This window comes from Scyliorhinus canicula, chromosome 6 (assembly GCF_902713615.1).
Source record: "Scyliorhinus canicula chromosome 6, sScyCan1.1, whole genome shotgun sequence".
In the NCBI taxonomy this organism is placed as follows: domain Eukaryota; kingdom Metazoa; phylum Chordata; class Chondrichthyes; order Carcharhiniformes; family Scyliorhinidae; genus Scyliorhinus; species Scyliorhinus canicula.
The window spans coordinates 29,449,385-29,469,116 of NC_052151.1; the positions used below are offsets into that span (position 1 = coordinate 29,449,385).

The 19,732-nt window shown below is 43.5% G+C and overlaps 1 protein-coding gene across 1 annotated transcript in view; it reads right to left on the minus strand.

Moving 5' to 3' along the window:
• Window positions 1–10,432: 10,432 nt before the first annotated feature.
• The window catches only part of polr1b (RNA polymerase I subunit B), a 47,485-nt gene continuing 38,185 nt past the window's right edge, over window positions 10,433–19,732 (minus strand). The window contains exons 11-15 of the mRNA XM_038799097.1: window positions 18,857–19,027; window positions 17,471–17,627; window positions 15,406–15,602; window positions 13,413–13,666; window positions 10,433–11,701 (exon numbers count right to left, since the gene is read on the minus strand). Of these exons, the coding sequence (XP_038655025.1) occupies window positions 10,819–11,701; window positions 13,413–13,666; window positions 15,406–15,602; window positions 17,471–17,627; window positions 18,857–19,027 (1,662 nt within the window). The 3' untranslated portion in view covers window positions 10,433–10,818. The remainder of the gene's footprint in view (window positions 11,702–13,412; window positions 13,667–15,405; window positions 15,603–17,470; window positions 17,628–18,856; window positions 19,028–19,732) is intronic.

Genomic DNA, 19,732 nt, shown 5'->3' on the forward strand with positions numbered 1-19,732 from the left:
TATTTGAATTTTTTGATGAGGCATGTTGCGATCCCATTTAATATCCCATTCTGGATGGAAAGATCCCAGAATGGAACCCTAGCTGATGAGCTGTAACTTAAAAAAAATATTAACTGTGGAGGAACAGTCACAGGACCGCTAACAAGGAAAAAACATTTATTAAATATGAAAAAATTGGATTATGAATGTGCCTTTATTTCTCATTATCTTAATTATATACACGTTTTAGGATTAACATGGATTACAAAATTCACCGTAATTTACAATGGTCTCATTAACACACAGTCCCTTTTAAATACAGAAGATGAAATGAAATGAAAATCGCTTACTGTGAAAAGCCCCTAGTCGCCACATTCCAGCGCCTGTTCGGGGAGGCTGTTACGGGAATTGAACCGTGCTGCTGGCCTGCTTGGTCTACTTTCAAAGCCAGCAATTTAGCGTTGTGCTAAACTGTGGGCAAATACACCCTCCCCCCTGAACACCAAGTGAATATTTGTGGATGTCTCCTCAGAATCCTCCAGATGATAGGGTTTCCAAACTCCACTCTCAAAAATGATTTAAAACCTCCTCTCATAATAATGCTTTCCCTTTGTGATTTGCATTCCAAAATCCAGACCAGATTTTCCAAATGACACTTTTAAACAAAGCTTCCGCTCCACTTTTTATTGGATCCAGTCCAGTATTTCACACCAATCCCTTTAAGGATTTATTTGTCTTGACTGTTCTGCAAACTGCTCACAATTGCTTTAACTCTCAATTCCCAGATTGTAGTAAATGACATCTGACATTTGATTTACCTTTGAAGGGTGCTGTCCCACTTTAAATTTGGTTAGTGCAATTGTCTCTTTAACTCAGAACACTTTACTTGCTCTTTTTTGAATATTTCTGAATACCTTGGTCTCTGTTCGCTTAACTCCAGACTTAAAACTATACCTTGGCGGAATTCTCCGACCCTCCGCCGGGTCGGAGAATCCCCAGGGGGGGGGGGGGGGGGGGGGGGTGACATGAATCCCGCCCCTCCGCTCTGACACCGGCTGCTGAATTCTCCGGTGCCAGTTTTCGGGTGGGGGCAGGGTTCACGCCGCGCCGGTCGGGGGCCGTTGGCAGCGGCCCTCCCCAGCAATTCTCCGGGCCCCCATGGGCCGAGCAGCCACCTGTTTTCAGCCAGTCCCGCCGGCGTGAAATGAACATGGTCCATCACTGCGGGACCTGGCTGGTAGGCCATCTACTGGAGTCCTCGGGGAGGCACGGGAGATCCGGCCCCGGTGGGGGGCTCTACGGTGGCCTGGCCCGCGATCGGGGCCCACCAATCTGCGAGCGGGCCAGTACCGTGGGGGCACTCTTTCCCTCCACGCCGGCCTCTGTAGGGTTCCACCATGACCGGCGCAGAGAAGAAACCCCCTGCGCATGCGCCAGAACACGCCGGCGGTTCTGTGCATGCGCCAGAACACGCCGGCCCTTCGGCAGCAGCCTAGCCCCAGAAGTGGGGAGGATCCCGCAACTTCCGGGTGGCCCGACGCCGGAGTGGTTTGCGCCATTCTTGGCGCCGGCATCGTGCCAGCCAGCCGATTGTGGGAAAATCCTGCCCCTTATTTCTCATGTTTACTAATAACAATATAAATCCCTTAAAACTAACTTTTGTTTTAAATAAAATTATCTTTATTAGTGCACAAGTAGGCTTACATCAACACTGCAATGAAGTTACTGTGAAAATCCCCTAGTCGCCACACTCTGACACATGTTTGAATATACTGAGGAGAATTCAAAATGTCCAATTCATCTAACATCTTGGTTTAGCACACTGTGCTAAATAGCTGGCTTGCAATGCAGCAGCGCAGGTTCGAATTCCCATACCAGCCTCCCCCAACAGGCGCCGGGATGTGGTGATTCAGGGCTTTTCACAGTAACTTCATTGAAGCCTACTTGTGACAATAAGCAATTATTATTATTATTGTGGGAGGAAACCGAAGTAAACCCACGCAGACATAGGGAGAATGTGCAAACTCCGGACAGAGTGACCCAAGCTGGGAATCGAACCTGGGATCCAAGTGCTGTGAAGCAACAGTGAAAACCACTGTGCTACCCTGCCTGTTTCCTAACCAGCAAGAGAAAGGATTGATGAGGGTGATGCAGTTGATGTGGTGATTATGCACTTATAAATGGTGTTTAATAAAGTGCCACACAACAGACATGTGGCAATGTTAGAACTTGGGGAATAAAATGGACAGTAGCAACATGGATATGAAACAGACTGAGTGACAGGAAACAACGTAGTGATTGACGGTTGTTTTCACATTTGAGGAAGGTTTATAGTGGAGTTCCCCAGCGGTTGGCGTTCAGACCCTTGCTCTTCCTGATGTGTATTGATGACCTAGACTTTGGAATAAAAAAGTCTTACTACATTTGCAAAGGTCTTTGGTGAGATCACATCTGAAAAACTGCATACAGTTTTGGTCTCCATATTTAATGAAAGATACAGAGGAGACAGTACAGCGAAGGTTCACTAAATTGGGATGTAGGACGTTATCCAGCGATAAGAGGCTGAGTAAATTAGCCCTCTAGTTTAGAAGAACGATAGGTGATTTCATTGAAGCACACAAGAATCAGAAGGGACTTGATCGAGTAAATGTTGAGAGATTGTTTTGGATGGTCAGGGAATTTAAAGCACACAGTCTCAGGATGAGGTGTTGATCATTTAAGATTGAGCTGCGAACCTTTTAAACTCGAGGGGCATTTTGAATCTTTGGAATTCGCTACCCCAGAGGGTTGTGGATGCTCCATTGTTGGATATATTTCAAGCTGGGATAGACAGATTTTTCTCAGGTCTCTGGGAAATCAAGGGATATGGTTAATGGGTGGGAAAATAGTGAAGCCAAAGATTAGCCATGATTGTTTTGAATGGCAGAGCAGGCTCAACAGGCCATATGGTCTTCTCCTGCTTGTGTCTTCTTTTGGTGTACAGGACACAATTTCAAATGTGTGAATGATTGAGGAAGATTGTATGGAACTTCAAAAGGACATAGACAGGTTAACGGAACAGGCGGACAAATGGTAGATGAAATTTAAAATGGTAGATCGGAATAGTGAAGCGATCTATTTTGTAGGGAGAATGCGAGAAGCAATATATAATTCAGGGTACAATTCCAAAAGGGGTGCGAGCAGAGGGACCTGGGTGTATATGTGCATAAATCATCTAAGGTAGCATAACAGGTGTTGAGAGCAGTTAATAAAGCATACGACATGGGCAGCACGGTGGCGCTGCTGCCTCACAGTGCCGAGATCCCAGGTACAATCCCGGCTCTGGGTCAATGTCCGTGTGGAGTTTGCACAGTCTCCCAGTGTTTGCGTGGGTTTTGTCCCCACAAACTAAAGATGTGCAGGGTAGGTGGATTGGCCATGCTAAATTGCCCCATAATTGGAAAAAAAACGAATTGGGTACTCTAAATTTATTTTTTTTAAATAAAGCATACAACTTCCTGTGCTCATCAATAGGGACATAAGAGTGCAAAATCGAGATAGTTATATTAAACCTGCATAAACATTGTTTCAGCCTCCCGGTCTGGGCATCACTCTTTAGGAAGGATGTGAAGGCATTAGAAAGAGTGCAGGAAAGATCCACAAAGATTCTTCCAGAGATGAGGAACTTTGTTTTATTTAGATTGGAGAAGTTGACACTGTTCTCCTTGAAGAGAAAATTAAGAAGAAATTTGATTTAGGCATTCAAAATCATGAGGTGTCTGGACAGAGTAGATAGGGAGAGACTGCTCCCATTGGTGGAAAAATTGAGAACCAGAAGCACAGATTTAAGACAATTGGCAGAAGAAGCAATGGAGTCCTGAGGAAAAGCTTTTTCACACAGCAAATGGTTCGGATCTAGAGTATACTCCCTGTGATTGCGTTGGAGGCAGGTTCAACTGAGGCATTGGATGATCATCTGAAAAGGAGCAATCTGCAGAGATATGAGAAGAATGTGGGGGAGTGACTTCAGGTGAATTTCTCCTTCAGAAAGCCAGCGTGGACACAATAGACCAAATGGCTTTCTTCTGTGTTATAACCATTCTACACATCCGATGTGTTTGAGAGAAAAGGTAAACTTAACTCCTCGTCCTCCTTCACATGTCTGAAGCCTTTAACAATCCATCTTCCTCCAATTACTCTGCACCATCAGCCAGTGGGGGGGGCACTGCACTGACCTCGTTCCATTCTTGTCTATTTAATTGGGAGGCAACGAATCAACATTAATAACTAGCTGCCATTCATGCAGTTACCTCTGGTGTGCTTGTACCCATGCTATTCCTCACCTATATGCTGCCCTTGACAATATGTTCTGAAAACTCATCAGTTTCCACATATAGCTGACAACATCCATCTCTACCTCAACCGTACCTGTCTTGACCCTTCCTTCCACCATGTTCAAATTGTGGAACTGCTTTTCTGGCATCGAATAATAATAATAATAGTTTATTGTCACAAGTAGGCTTCAAAGAAGTTACTGTGAAAAGCCCCTAGTCGCCACATTCTGGCACCTGTTCGGGGAGGCCAGTATGGGAATTGAACCTGCGCTGCTGGCCTTATTCTGCATTACAAGCCAGCTGTTTAGCCCACTGTGCTAAACACTGACTGGGCAGAGGTTCCAGCATAATCTCCATGCTCTTATAATCGATGCCTCACCTAATAAATAAAACAATTCCATGTGCCTTTTTTTGTTGAAAATCTTTTATTTAAGGAGCTTAGACTGCACTTCACCTGACCTCCATCTCCTTTATACCAATGGATTAGTTAACTGCTATTTGAAAACTGAAATATGTATCACATTAACAGAAGTGTTGCAAGTACCAATTCTGACAGAAAAGACAGTTATGAACAGACATGATAACACACACACCAGCTTTATGCCAGAATATGGGGTGGGATTTCGACCCCTGCCGGCAGCAGGATTTTCCGTCCCCGCAGTCGGCAAATGGGGTTTCCCATTGTGGGTGCCCCCACGCCGTCGGGAAATCTGCGGGCGTGAGTGCGCTGCCAGCGAAGCCGAGGATCCTGCCGACAGAGAATCCAGCCCCTTATTTATAAGTAAGTGGGGGTGAAATTTAAATTGTGCCTACAACAAGCAAAACATTGATAGGTGTCGGTGTTCATGCAATGCGTGAGTGTTCCAGTTCAGGCGATTCACAAAAGAGAGCATAATTCTGATCCGGACAATTATTGCCCCACCCTGTGTACTCTCAATCAGCGAAGTGATGGAAAGAGCTGTTGAGTGCACTATCATGTGGTACTTCCTCACAAATAACCTACTCACTGATGCTCAGTTTAGGATCAGCCACATTTACTCAGTTCCCTGCGCAGAACAGCCCCGTCAAAACATGGATAGAGAAGCTGAGTTGAGAGAGACTGCCCTGAACACCAAAGCAATATTTGACAGTTTGTGTTATTAAGGATCCTGAAAATAATTGACGTCAATAGGAATCAGCGGAAAATCTTTCATGGTTGAAGTCATCCCCACCCTGAAGGAAGATGGTTATGTTTTCTGGAGACCCAACAATAAATAAATTAATAAATGAAATCAGCAATTTGCATCCTTCCGCCGGTGGAGGATGGGTAGTGCATTAAGGCCGGCGGCGGACAATCAGACCATCGCACCGGTGCCAAACCCTTGGGGAACGCTTCATTCTCGCCCAAACGGTAATCCCGAATCCCGATTGTGGTATCGGGCAACAAAGAATCCAACTCAAAAACTTCAGACTAGGCTCTGTTTGAACGAAATAGGCTGAGAGCGTGGCCCATTCATGTACTCACAATGGAATTCTCCGTTGGCGGGATACTCCTGTCCACCGACAGTGCACCTATACTTTTTTTTATAAAATGTTTTTTATTGAGTTTTCATATTTTATATCCAACAAATTATTAGAGAGAAAAAAAAAACATGCAAAAATTAACATGTATATTTACAGGTAAGCATCTTCATAATAACAACTGTGGCCGCCCCCTTTAGCCGGCATACATATTTTACATTCCCCAATATGGTCGAGGCACATGTTTATAGGCATTTATTTACAGTTTTCCATGTGCCTTCTTAACCACTTCAATCTGCCATGCTACCTTCAGGGATCTGCGCACATTCACTCAAGGTTCTCACTTTCCCTATGCCTCTCCATATCCTCTCATTTATTGTGTAATCCTTTGCCTTGTTTGACCGCCCCAAATGTATCACCTCGCTTTTCTGGGTTGAAAACTTTCTGTCCACCTGACCAGTCCATTGAAAACTTCCTGCAGTCTACAGAAATCCTCACGGCCAATTTTTGTGTACTCTGCAAACCGCTTGATCATTCTCCCTACATTTACGTCCAAATCATTTATACCATAAGAAACAAGTACTGAGCCCTGCAAACCCCCAATGGAAACAGCCTTCTACCCATCAACAATTACTTTTTTTGTTGCACACTGAACCAATTTTATATCCAGCTTGCTACATTCCCCTGGATCCTCATGGGCTGTTATTTTTTTACCCAGTCTGCCACGTGGGACCTTGTCAAAAGCTTTGTTAAAGTCCATGTAGACCTCATCAACCACACTACCCTCATCAATCTTCTTTGTTACTTCCTGATGCCCACATTTCTTTAAGGTTTTCGGCATGTTCATAAAATACACATTCAAGTTGCACTCTCAAATTAAAATAGGTGTTCTTAAGTTATGTGCATCTCAAATAATCACAGGTTGACTGAAAGGTAAGAATGTACCTAGGAACAGAAGGGCACGTAGTTGTTGATGAAATCTGTGCATAAATCAGATAATAAAGATGAATTGATGACACAAAGCTTTTTGTCAGAGCAGAATTTTAAAATATGATGCCTGGTAACTGGAAGGCACCAATAGCTGTCTGCATTATATAGAAACTGATTAAAATCAGATATTGCACAATTTTTGGCATGATCTTATGCTGCAGTTTCTGATTCACAATTAATCGTACACGTATAGTGCCTGCATATTGTGGGAAAAAATTTTAAATGCAGCCTGCTTCATTTCTTTGGTAACCTGCAGATTTCAGTCAAATTATTCTCAGAAACACTGTATAGATTTTTTTTTAAAGCTGCAAAATGAGCATTGACTGGGTGCAGTTATGCCATAATGTATAGTTTTTTTTAAGTGTACTGCGTTTAAGGTGAGTTGAAGCACGATGTAACCCATTCATCCCCAACCAGAGATTTCATGATCCATAAAACTTCTACCACTCTATAGCTACAATTTTCTTTTTAAAAAATGATTCTGGGGGTTTTGCCTTTACTACTGTTTAGATTCTATTCCATATATTGATAATTATGTGAAAAGTGCTTTGTTGGTATTTCTAAAGTAGCCTTTTAAATCCGTGCTACATTGTTTTATGCATGAGTTTCATGGCTATACCACCAGGCTGGTGATCTGCTCAGGGGTGGAATATTGTGCCCTCCCTTGAGGTGAGCTTGGTGGCAGGGGATCATTTAATTGGTAGGGTGGTGACAGGCAGGAACCCGATTGAGTCCAGGATGGGAAGGTCCATGGACAGTCCCTGCCCCTCCCACCTTTCTTCCCTTTCCCTCCCCCTTAAAATTAGGTCCTTAAGTAGACATTTAATGCCCATTTAAAGGTCTCATCCTTGCACCTGGCATTAGCCCAGCAGTCGGTGAGGGACTTGCCATGTTGGGAGCACGACAACTGTAGCATGTTTGCTTGCGGGTTTCAGAGGGTCCCTAGTTAAAAGGCACCTGACTGGGAATCCCTTGAAGCAGGTACTCCCTGGCCCTTGCTACTGGTCCCTCTTGCCGCTCTCCACAGCGACCTCTTTACCACCTCCCTGGTGGCACTACGGAGAAGACAACAGCTGCCGGACATTGTTTCCCAGGGTTCTTGATCCTGGGGAAAGGCCTGCTACTGGCTTGAGTGCCACAAGATAGCATGGGGCTTTCCCAAAAGGCTCTCCAGCCAGCAAATGAGACCCTCATCACATCCACAAAATGGTGTCAAAGGAGTTCAAAACGCACCACGGCACATTGAGAATTTGAATTCATTTTTGTTTTCAAATCCAGAAGTTAAAAAGCAGAACATGCAAGTGTCAGATTGACGTAAACACTCAAGTGGTTTGTTAATGTACTTAAATCAAACTTCTAGAGAATTGCAATTACATTGAGGAGCAAGCACCCCTTTCCACACACACTAGCAGTTCAGAGGTGGCTCATCACTTTGTCAAGGCAAGTTGGGCAGGAAATTAATACCAATCTTGAGATTTTTAATCCCTCCCCAATTAATAATAATCTTTATTCGAGGTGGGAGTGGCAGGGACTGTCCATAGACCTTCCCATCCTGGACTCAATCAGGTTCCTGCCTGTCACCACCCTACCAATTAAATGACCCCCTGCCACCAAGCTCGCCTCAAGGGAGTAAGCTGACCGTAAAACTGCAATGAAGTTAGTGAAAATCCCCTAGTCGCCACACTCCGGCGCCTGTTCGGGTACAGAGGGAGGAAACCCGTGCAAACTCTGCAGACAGTGACCCAGGCCGGGAATCGAATGCAGATCCCTGGCGCTGTGAGGCAACAGTGCTAACCATTGACCTACCGCGCCACCCATATTTTAATTTAATATGCTGGATTAATTTAACAAATTTAAGATTTTTTGCTCAAACTCCCATGTTTCCAGTCTTTCCTCAAGATCCAGATACTTAATGCCTGGTAGTTCTCTACAGTGCGCCTAATGTTTCCCTTGTGGCATAGTGATCCGAACTGAATGAAAGGTGTATGTTAAAATGATAAAGTTTCCTTGTGAGATTGTGATGGTTATCACTTTTATCAGGAATTTAGCTACTGTAGCATTTTGTAAATTTAAGAGCAGCAGCCATCCCAGTCTGCAAAACGTTTTTGTACAGAATTGAATAGTCATTTGCTATCAGATCCTTGAAACTGCTCCAGTACCTGTATAGTAAAAGACTAATATGTGCTGACATTGGATTCTTCAAACCGTGGCTCAGATTTGCAAGCCAGGTGCTAATGTTGCAACAAAAGATAAAGCCTGCTGGAACTTCCCGAAGTGCAATACTTTAAAACTTGTATTTCTATATGACCTTATCACAACTCCCAGAAATATCTCATCGCATTCCACATCAGGCAAAACGCAGTCATTTTTATTGTGCAGGGATATTTAGTAATTTTCAGAAGTAGTGAATGACCAATTAATCTGTTTATACTAGTGTTGGTTAAGGGAGAAATGTTTAGGCAGCACGGTGGCGCAGTGGTTAGCATTGCTGCCTCATGGCGCCATGGTCCCAGGTTCGATCCCGGCTCTGGGTCACAGTCCGTGTGGAGTTTGCACATTCTTCCGTGTTTGCGTGGGCTTCGCACCCACAACCCAAAGATTATATTCACTGGAATTCAGAAGGTTGAGGGGGGATCTAATAGAAACATATAAAATTTTGAAGGGAATGGATAAGATAGTAGAAAGGATGTTTCCACTGGTAGGTAAAAGTAGGACAAGAGGGCATAGCCTCAAGATTAGGGGGAGCAGATCAAGGAGGAACTTCTTCACTCAGAGGGTGGTTAAAGTATGGAATTCCCTACCGAAAGGAGTAGTAGACGCTACTTCATTGAATATATTTAAAGATAGGGTAGATGTTTTTTGAAAAATAAAGGAATTACGGGATATGGCGAGAATGCGGGTAAGTGGTTCTGAGACCACGAAAAGATCAGCCATGATCTTATAGAATGGCGGAGCAGGCTCGAAGGGCCGGACGGTCTACTTCTGCTCCTAGTTCTTATGTGCAGGGTAAGTGGATTGGCCTCGATAAATTGCCCCATAATTGAAATGGGTACTCTAAATTTACTTTTTAAAAAGGGAGAAATGTTAAAGCCAGGTGCTACAACTTCTGGTAAAATAGGATCCTAAATTCCACCCTGAACCATTAGGATGGGTTGATACCAACCAGTTTAACGTCTCATATAAAGGACAGAGCATGCTCAGCATTCTCTGTTGTTATCAGTCAAAAATCACAATTTCAAATTTCCTACAGCCTCTGATTTCCCTCTCTCTGTAACAAGTGTAAAGTGTCAAGCAAGCAGAATCCAGACAGGGGGACAGAACAATGAACTGGTGCACTACACCCTGAAGACCCTACTTTCAAAGTAGCCAAGCTGAGATTTGGGAGCAGGCTGCTGCACAATGAAATGAAAATCCCTTATTGTCACGAGTAGGCTTCAATGAAGTTACTGTGAAAAGCCCCTAGTCGCCACATTCCGGCACCTGTCCGGGGATCGAACTGTGCTGCTGGCCTGCTTGGTCTGCTTTAAAAGCCAGCGATTTCGCTGAGTGAGCTAAACCAGCCCCATGTACAGCCCCATGTACAACCTCTTGTAGTTGAGAAGGAGCCCTATTGGCAGAGACGAAATGCTTAGAAATAAAAATAAAAGCAATTTTTCTTGCAAAATAAATGTTATTTACTGTTGTGCTGTGTCCACAGCAGCAACACCCAGACTGGGCAGTGAGACAAAATTACAGACAATGAAAAATTTTGTAAACATTGCGGCTTTGGTATATAATTCAACCTAAAACTTCTCTGACAATGTAACTTCCAACACATTGTCTGCAACCAGTGAAAAACAACATAATTATCAAACAAATCCCACGAGATATCAATGCCTGTGCTGCCACCAAGAGTCTGCAGGAAGATCTGAATACAAATCAGTCTGAAACAGTTTTCACTACGCTTTCAGCATAGTACAGCTTTTACCATATGTTCCCACTCTGTACAAAATATACAAACTGAGTGACATACATTTATTGAAAAGAATCAATCATATCATCTCACATCGAGTTGAATACTAATGTTCATCGCTGCCAGTTCAGCTATGAAGTATCGGAAAACATAAGGCACAGAGACAATTTCGATGGTGTCTGATTGGTGACAGAGAGTACACTGGTATTTCCTATGACGTGTGGCAGACCATGATGGCGGGGGCTTTTCCAGTACTGGCGACAGAAGACTACCACACTTGATGCACACATGGGCTACAGATCGGTCAGAGCAATTGAAGAGGCGGTCTTGAAGCAAGAAGGACGTTCCATGGGCCAACAGGGCATCACGTTCCATCTCCCCAAATCGAATACCGCCCTGGACATTTCGCCCTCCCAGGGGCTGGTTTGTCACCTTATCCCTCGCCCCAGTAGTTCTAACTTGGAACTTGTCAGACACCATGTGTCGCAGGCGCTGGTAGTAAACCACCCCAATGAAAATGTCTGCCTCCAGTTCCAACCCACTGATGCCACTGTAGAGCCTTTCCGTGCCATAGTAGTTGTAACCAGCAGCTTGCAGCATCTTTCCGAAGTATTCCAGGGCAGAGTTTTCCTCAGAGAACGTGAACGGTGTGGCATCGTGGCACAGACCGTGCATGGCGGCAGATTTACCCGCCATGCTTTCAATCAGCATTCCTATGGTCATACGGGAAGGAAATCCGTGGGGATTGAACAGAATGTCCGGCATCATTCCACTCTCTGTGAACGGCATGTCTTCCGCTGGCCACAATCGACTCAAGATGCCCTTTTGGCCATGCCGACTAGCAAACTTATCTCCAATAGTGGGATTACGAGGGACCCTCATAGTGATGCACACACGCTTAAACGGCGCAGTTCCATTATCATTGCTACAGACTTTGATGTTATCCACAACACAGCTCTCCTTGCTCCTGTGGGAAATAAGCAACATTAAAAAAAAGTTAAATCTATTCACAATCTTGAAAGCTCAGTATCTGGTTAAAAGGTACCCCAACCACAAGCAGGTTAATTTTATCAATGTTACCATAGGTTCCAACAACGGGTACTTCACCCACAACCTAAACTGGAAGTGGCTAGGATCTGCCAAAACGTCTGGAGATCAAAATGCAACAATTTTTGGAAAAATGTCAATAAGTTAAACGTCCCAACTGCATCCCTGGGCCCATGCACAAGAAAAAAGGGAAGGATTTGCACTTGTGCTTCATCATGCAAATACAATGTGAGAAACATCATTTTCACACAGCGAGTGATTCGGGTCTGGAATACTCTGCCTGAATGGCAGTGGAGGCATCAGAGGTATTCAGGAGGGCATTAGCATTCAGGAGGGCATTACTTGAATAGAAACAATGTGCAGGGCTACTGGAAAAAGGCAGGGAAATGGTACTAAGTCATGATGGTGCAATGGTTAGCACTGCTGCCTCACATTAAGGACCCGGGTTTGATGTGAAGTGAAATGAAATGAAAATGAAAATCGCTTATTGTCACAAATAGGCTTCAATAAAGTTACTGTAAAAAGCCCCTAGTCGCCACATTCTGGTGTCTGTTTTGGGAGGCTGGTACGGGAATTGAACTGTGCTGCTGGCCTGCCTTGGTCTGCTTTAGAGGCCAGCTATTTGACCCTGTGCTAAACCAGCCCCTGAGTTTGCACATTCTCCCAGTGTCTGTGTGGGTCACACCTCCACAAACCCAAAAATGTGCAGGGTAGGTGGACTGGACACGCTAAATTGCCCCTTAATTGGAAAAACAAAAAATGTTAAATGATGCTCGTTTGGAGAGCCATTTTAAACACAATGGGCTGAATGGTCTGCGTCATAACTGAAACATATCAAAATCATATTACACATCAAATTACTTTTCAAAGTAAAACCACTGTACAGTCACTGTAGTCCGACACAGCAGGCAATATACCACAAATAATAATAATAGCTGATTGTCACAAGTAGGCTTCAATGAAGTTACTGTGAAAAGTCCCTAGTCGTCACATTCCGCCACCTGTTCAGGGAGGCCGGTACGGGAATTGAACCCGCACTGCAGGCATTGTTCTAGATTACAAGCCAGCTATTTAGCCCATTGTGCGAAACCAGCACCAACTAAATAGCAGCAGAATGAATTACCGTTAGTGTATTTTTTAATATAGTATACATTGACAGAAAAAAAGTGATCCACGTATGACAGCAAGTGTGCGGAGGGCAAAAATACAAAACACCTAGTCATCAATATAAATGTTACAGGATAATAATCTTTATTAGTGTCACAAGTAGGCTTACATTAACACTGCAATGAATTTACTGTGAAAAGCCTCTGGTCGCCACATTCCGGTGACTGTTCGAGTACACAGAGGGAGAATTCAGAATGTCCAATTCACCTAACAAGCACATCTTTTGGGACTTGTGAATGGAAACTGGAGCACCCAGAGGAAAACCACGCAGACATGGGGAGAACATGCAGACCGGAATCCGCATAGACAGTGACCCAAGCCAAGAAACAAAACCTGGGACCCCAGCTCAGATTTCACTTTATCTATTGACAAAAAGTAATGCAGAGAAACTCAGGAAAATTTCCCATGCTTCATTAGTGTAAAAAAGTACATGAGTAACACATTTGATCGATATTTTTACTTACTTATAGTATATCACAGAACTATCCCCGGTGTTGAGATTCAGGTAACTATAAAAAGGATCACCGTACTCCAATACAGCCCCAATAAAGGGCAGTCCATCATCGTCAAGTTTCTGTGCTGTTCGCTTATCACCAAGTTTGACCCCAAATACAAAGAGACCATCATGTTGCTTAATCTTTTGGTCAAGGTCTATCATTTCAGTCTTATAAACACTTCCATGAGCAAATCCTCGCTCCCAAGATGCCTTGTTGATAATCTTTTTCATACATGTATGGGGGAAAGAAAAACACAGTTAGGGTCAGTACTGTACAGCTAGTTCAACAGAAATATATTTTCCAAAACTGAACACTATGGGTCTGAGCCTCCACGGATTGGCAATCAGAGTTGGACTGCCACTCTGCTTCTACTTTTGTACCTGGAAATCTTTTCCATCTAGTCTCGCCCTGCCTTGCACCTCAGATCGGATGTAACACAGTCAGATCCATCTAATGTTCATGATTTAAATTGCTTTTTCGGATGTTTCCCAGTGCAGGGTATTTGATCATCGGAAGTTTGCATTTCCCAAGCAATTGTCGGGCAATCCTTACTTGGGAACTTCCCGTGGGCGGCTGTGGGTCAGTTTCCTCGGACAACCGCATGTATTAGAAATATCCCAATACTGTTCATGATTTAACCCTCTTAGCAGCGATGATCAGAATGATTAGAGGGCTGATATTAAACAAAGCTTTTTTTAAATGACTTGCTAATTGAGGCGAGGAATGTTTAGATGGAACAATTTCCATTTCAAGCATCTAGTTATAGTACCAAGCTCACCAACTCAGAGGCAGACTAAAACTCCCCAAATACTGCCCTATCAATGTATCTCAAAACAAACTTCAGAGAACATCACAAACTGAACCAACGTATCAATTTTGATTTATTGCACACTGGTCTGAGTGTTTTCATATATGTGTACCAGTAACTTGCACGTGATTTAATTTTAATGCGACACTTGGTGACTTCTGTCTTGTTCAGCGGGACAACTGTTTTAATCCAAATGGGAAACTTTACTTTCCCAATAAATCATGTGAAGAAGTCTGACAGAATGCACGGAATGAAAAGCATAAATTACTCCATTAGTAAAGCTCGTGTATTGAAACAGGAGGCTTTGCCTTGGTGATTTCTAAATGCAGAGAAAGATTAATTTATGGGCTGCAAGATGATGCTTCACAGCAGGAGGGACATGGGTTTGATTCCAGCCGTGAATGACTGTGTGGAGCTTGCATCTTCTCCCCATGTCTGTGTGGGTTTCCTCCGGGTGCTCCGGTTTCCTCCCACAGTTCAAAGAGTGCAGGTAAGGTGGATTGACCATGCTAAATTGCCCCTTAGTGTCCAAAGATGTGCAGGTCAGGTGTGGTTATGGGGATAGGGCGGAGGAGTGGAGGTAGGGTGCTTTTTCGGAGGGTCGGTGCAGACTTGATGGGCCAAATGGACTCTTTCTGCACTGTAGGGATTCTATGGACATTCTTCTATGGAGCTAACAAAATTGGAAGTTTCCGTCAGTACCAAAACAGATGAGTGTTTAAATTAAACATTAAAATAAAGTTTATCCATGTACGATGACAGGACTATATTACTTAGTATTTACAGACAGGCTAAATGTTCCAAACAAGACATTTTTCCCCACAATCCTGTCAACAAATGTATATGCTCCCCAATCACTCGGTTCCTGATTTGAGTTACAGATGCAGGATTTTACAGATCTACACCAAGAACAAGTTGGGATTAACTAGCATTGACAGAAATAAGTAAGCAGATGCCAACTCACCCCTCTCAATGGCAGAAATGATCAACCCAGGTGGGACTTTCATTCACCAACAAGTACCAGAGATGTGTGTCGTTTAATGGCAGGTAAAGAATATCACTTGTTTCCAACACTGAAAACATTAGTCACCCCACTTGTTGTGGGTATATGAGTTGGTACTCAGCAGTTTAATTCAAGAAGCAAATACATACCATAGCATCTTCCATGTCATATCCAGTGTACGAGATGACAGCTACAATTGCATTTGTCCCTATGGGATAGTTATCTATATTGAAGTAGTCATACATGTGTGGCCGCACAAGAGGACTCTGAGGAGTTTGAAGGCGATAGAGTTTATTATCCGATCTGTCCGGGTAAGTGTGTAATGGAAAACCCATTGTTTGCTTGCCTAAAAAGTCAGAGAAGTGGAAGTAATATGTTTACTGAACTATCATATGTCAATACTTAAAATGAGTACGCTAAGCATTTGCTGTACATATCTTTTAGTTGAATTATTTATTTTCTTAACAGCAATCAGCTAGAGGGAAAAAATTGAAATACCTTCATAATTACATTACAGTACTTAGTAGAGACCGAAAGGTTCCACAATGAATTTAATATCCTTTCCTATCTCACCACCCTGAATATTTTTTCCCCTACCTCCTATCCTGAAAGCCTTGACTTCTAATTGAATACACAGGGTACAAAAGGCATTAGTTGCCTTTTAGTTCCTTGTTAATAATCTTTTTATTGTCACAAGTAGGCTTACATTTGCACCGCACTGAAGTGACTGTGAAAAGCCCCTAGCCGCCACATTCCGGCACTTTTTGGGTACACAGAGGGAGAATTCATAGCTGGTACGGGAATTAAACCCGCGCTACTGGCCTAGTTATGCATTAAAATCCAGCTATCTAGCCCACTGGGCTAAACCAGTTAAAGGGTCTTTCTTGACGTGCAAGCTTTATGTGGTGAGTGTTGGCAAGGTATTAAACTATGAGAAAAAGACTTCAAAGCCAGGAACAACTTTGCCATCACTCCAAATGCACACATGCTCACTTCCAGCACAGACCACTGGATAGTGAGCAGGACAGGTAACTCTGGTCGAATACCTCTCGTTATCCGAGGTGTTCAGATCAAACTGCATGATAGAATCATAGAATCTACAGTGCAGAAGGAGGCCATTGGGCCAAGAGACTGCACCAGCCCTTGGATCCTACTTATGCCCACACCTCCACCCTATCCCCGTAACCTCACCTAACCTTGTTTTTGGAGCACAAAGGGCAATTTAGCATCGCCAATCCACCTAACCTGCACATCTTTCAACTGTGGGAGAAAACCGGGGCACCCGGAGGAAATCCACGCAGACACAGGGAGAATGTGCAGACTCCGCACAGATAGCGACCCAAGCTAGGAATCGAACCTGGGACCCTGGTGCTGTGAAGCAACAGTGCTAACCACTGTGCTACCGTGCCGCATCGAGCCTAACTGCCACCCTGTCTATCTCAACACTGACCATGTACAAACCCACAACCTTATAGGTCTATGCGACTGGCCAATTTTGCCAACTATGTGATACAGCTCAATTGGTGTAACGTCGGTTTTTGGCACACAAGTTTTTAGCTTTTAAAAAGTAGAATAAAATTACGTCAATCGGATTTTAATTCAATTGCTGTCAATTACTAATTTTGTTAAATGTTGTTATGACCTGTACTTCTGTCAATGCTATTCTGAAACCAGTCTTGAAGTAAAAGAGGACACGCACAGCAGTCCTACTTTTGCCTTTTTGCACGGACGCACCTGACACCTCTTCGCTTCTGTCCTTTCAGCAGCAAAGCCGCGATAGGGGATGAGAAAATATCAGCCAATATTGAATGGTGGAGCAGACTCGATGGGCTGAGTGGCCTAATTCTGATCCTTCCCAATATCTACACAGTTGTTTCAGCAGATCTCATTCCTTTGCCATTGTTACATACTGAGTCAATGCAATCTCAACCTTCAATGAAATAATAATATTCTAATTTTCTTTCATCCCCATTATCCCCTATATCTGTGGACATGGCACCAGACCCTCCTCCGGTATCATGTCCAATAAGCTGGCCAATTCCTCCACTGCTACTTCTTTCTAATCCACTGGACTCTTTGCACAGGGTTGTATCCCCTTCACTTCAGCAAAGTGGTGAATGTTAATTAATTATTTACAGATTCGACTGTCCATGCAATTTCCATCTCTAAACTACCATAGATTTCTTCAATAGTTTAGCTTCCATTTTTACTTACCCATCTGACACTGGTACATGTTCCTGGGACTTTGATTATGGTCAGAGTATGGGATGAAATTAGCCACTACACTCAGCATGCTATGGGGAAAGAGTTCCTGATGGCTGGTTACTCCAGGCAAGATATCCGCCTCGGTGATAGCAATATTCATGTACAACTGCAGTGACCAACAGAATGTATCATAAACGTTAGTAAAAACAGCTTGTTTATTTTCCAGCACTTTAGTCAAATTGTGTTCCTTAATATTAAAAGAGAGGGAATATCAATGTGGCTTTGAACCATTTGCCTCAGAATGACTTTCAGCTATCAGATACTTTAGCCTGTTTTCTTTAAACACAGGAAGAAATAGTTTCCTCTTTATTCCACTTGTCTCCTTTGCAAAGGGTTGCATTATCTTTAGCACAGGGCTAAATCGCTGGCTTTGAAAGCAGACCACGGCAGGCCAGCAGCTCGGTTCGATTCCCGTATCAGCCTCCCTGAACAGGCGCCAGAATGGGGCTTTTCACAGTAACTGCATTTGAAGCCTACACGTGACAATAAGTGATTTTCATTTCATTCATGGAAACAGAACAGCGAGTAGGTTGGACACAAGATAAATGAATACTCAGAAAGTGTCTGCATGCCGTCCCACTGGTAAAGTCGCCATAGTTCCAGGAGTCCATAGGCTGCTTTCCCATTTGAGGGGGAGAGCTAACTAGTGGTGATTTAACCTGAGGATCACCACACCTCAGGCGAGGGGCATGGTTGAGAGGGCGGTGTCTTTATGAATAACCTCAGCCGGCATGGGAACACAAGTAAAGGGATGTCTGGAGGAGAGTTAGGAATAGTGGCAATGTGACTGGACTAGTAATCCAGGTGGCCCAGGCTTATGCTCTGGAGACATGGCTTCAAATCCTATCACAGCAGCTGGTGGAATACAAATTCAATTAATAAAATCTGGAATTGACAGCTAGCCTCAGTAATGGTGACCAATTATCATAAACACCCATCTGGTTCACTAATATCCACGGGGGAAAGAAATCTGCCACCTTTATCTGGTCGGGTCTGGTCTACATGCGAGTCCAGATCCACAGAAATATGCTCGACTCCTAACTGCTCAGCAAGCCACTCAGTTCAAGGGCAAGTAGGGGTGGGTGGCAAATAATAGCCTTGCCAGCAACACCCACATCCCATGAAAGAGTAAATTTTAAAAAAACTCTTCCCCACTGGCATGATTTCAGCACAATAAAAAAACGTGAGCATTTGTATTACAATATATTTATGGAACAGTTACATGCTGGGATGGAAAAACGTAGGCCAAAAGCTATCCAAATTTATTTTATGAGCAATGTGTTAGACATTTCTAAAATACACAATTAAAAAATATCACTATTCGGAGATTATTACCTGTTCAAGTGTCCCAATGAGCTCCTCTTTTCCCAAGTCCAGGTTTCTGACAGGCCGCATCATGCGATTCATGGTGGTGAAGATGTACAATCCTGGGTAAATACTAGGCTTACCCATCATTGGTATAAGAACGATTTCAATCCACGGAGGGACCTTTTTCAACTGGAGCACCTGACAGAAGAACAGACCACAGATTAACACTATTAGTATTGATCCATAATGTTCATTCATTTTTTTAAAAAATATTTTTATTCTCCTTTTTCACATTTTCTCCCAAATTTACACCCACCAGCAATAGACAATAATCAGTAACGAATGCAATGTCAATCCCCATATCAATAACATCAATCCCACCCTCCCACCAAACATTAGCCTGCATTTTAACATAAACAAATAACAAAAAGGAATCGGGAATCACCCATAGTCACCATAACACATACAGTCCCTCTCCCCGCAACTCTCCCAACCTTCCCCGTAATGTTCGATGTCATCCAATTCTCCAAAGTGCATAATGAATAACGCCCATGAATTGTAGAACCCCTCCATCCTTCCCCTCAGTTCAAATTTGACCTTCTCAAGAGTCAAGAATTCCAACAGGTCCCCCTGCCACGCCAGGGCACAGGGTGGAGAGGTTGATCTCCATCCCTTCGGGCGATCAACGAGGCAAAGGCTACAACATCTACCTCCACACCCGTTTCCAACCCCGGCTGATCCGAAACCCTGAATATGGCCTCGTTCATTTTAACCGCCTATACCCGACCCGCCAGTGACAGAGGCAGACCATCCCACCTTGCCAGATCAGGTTTTATCCTCCCTACCAAACTAGAAATGTTGTAACGTCCATTCATTTTAACCCTCTGCATCAATTATAAATTT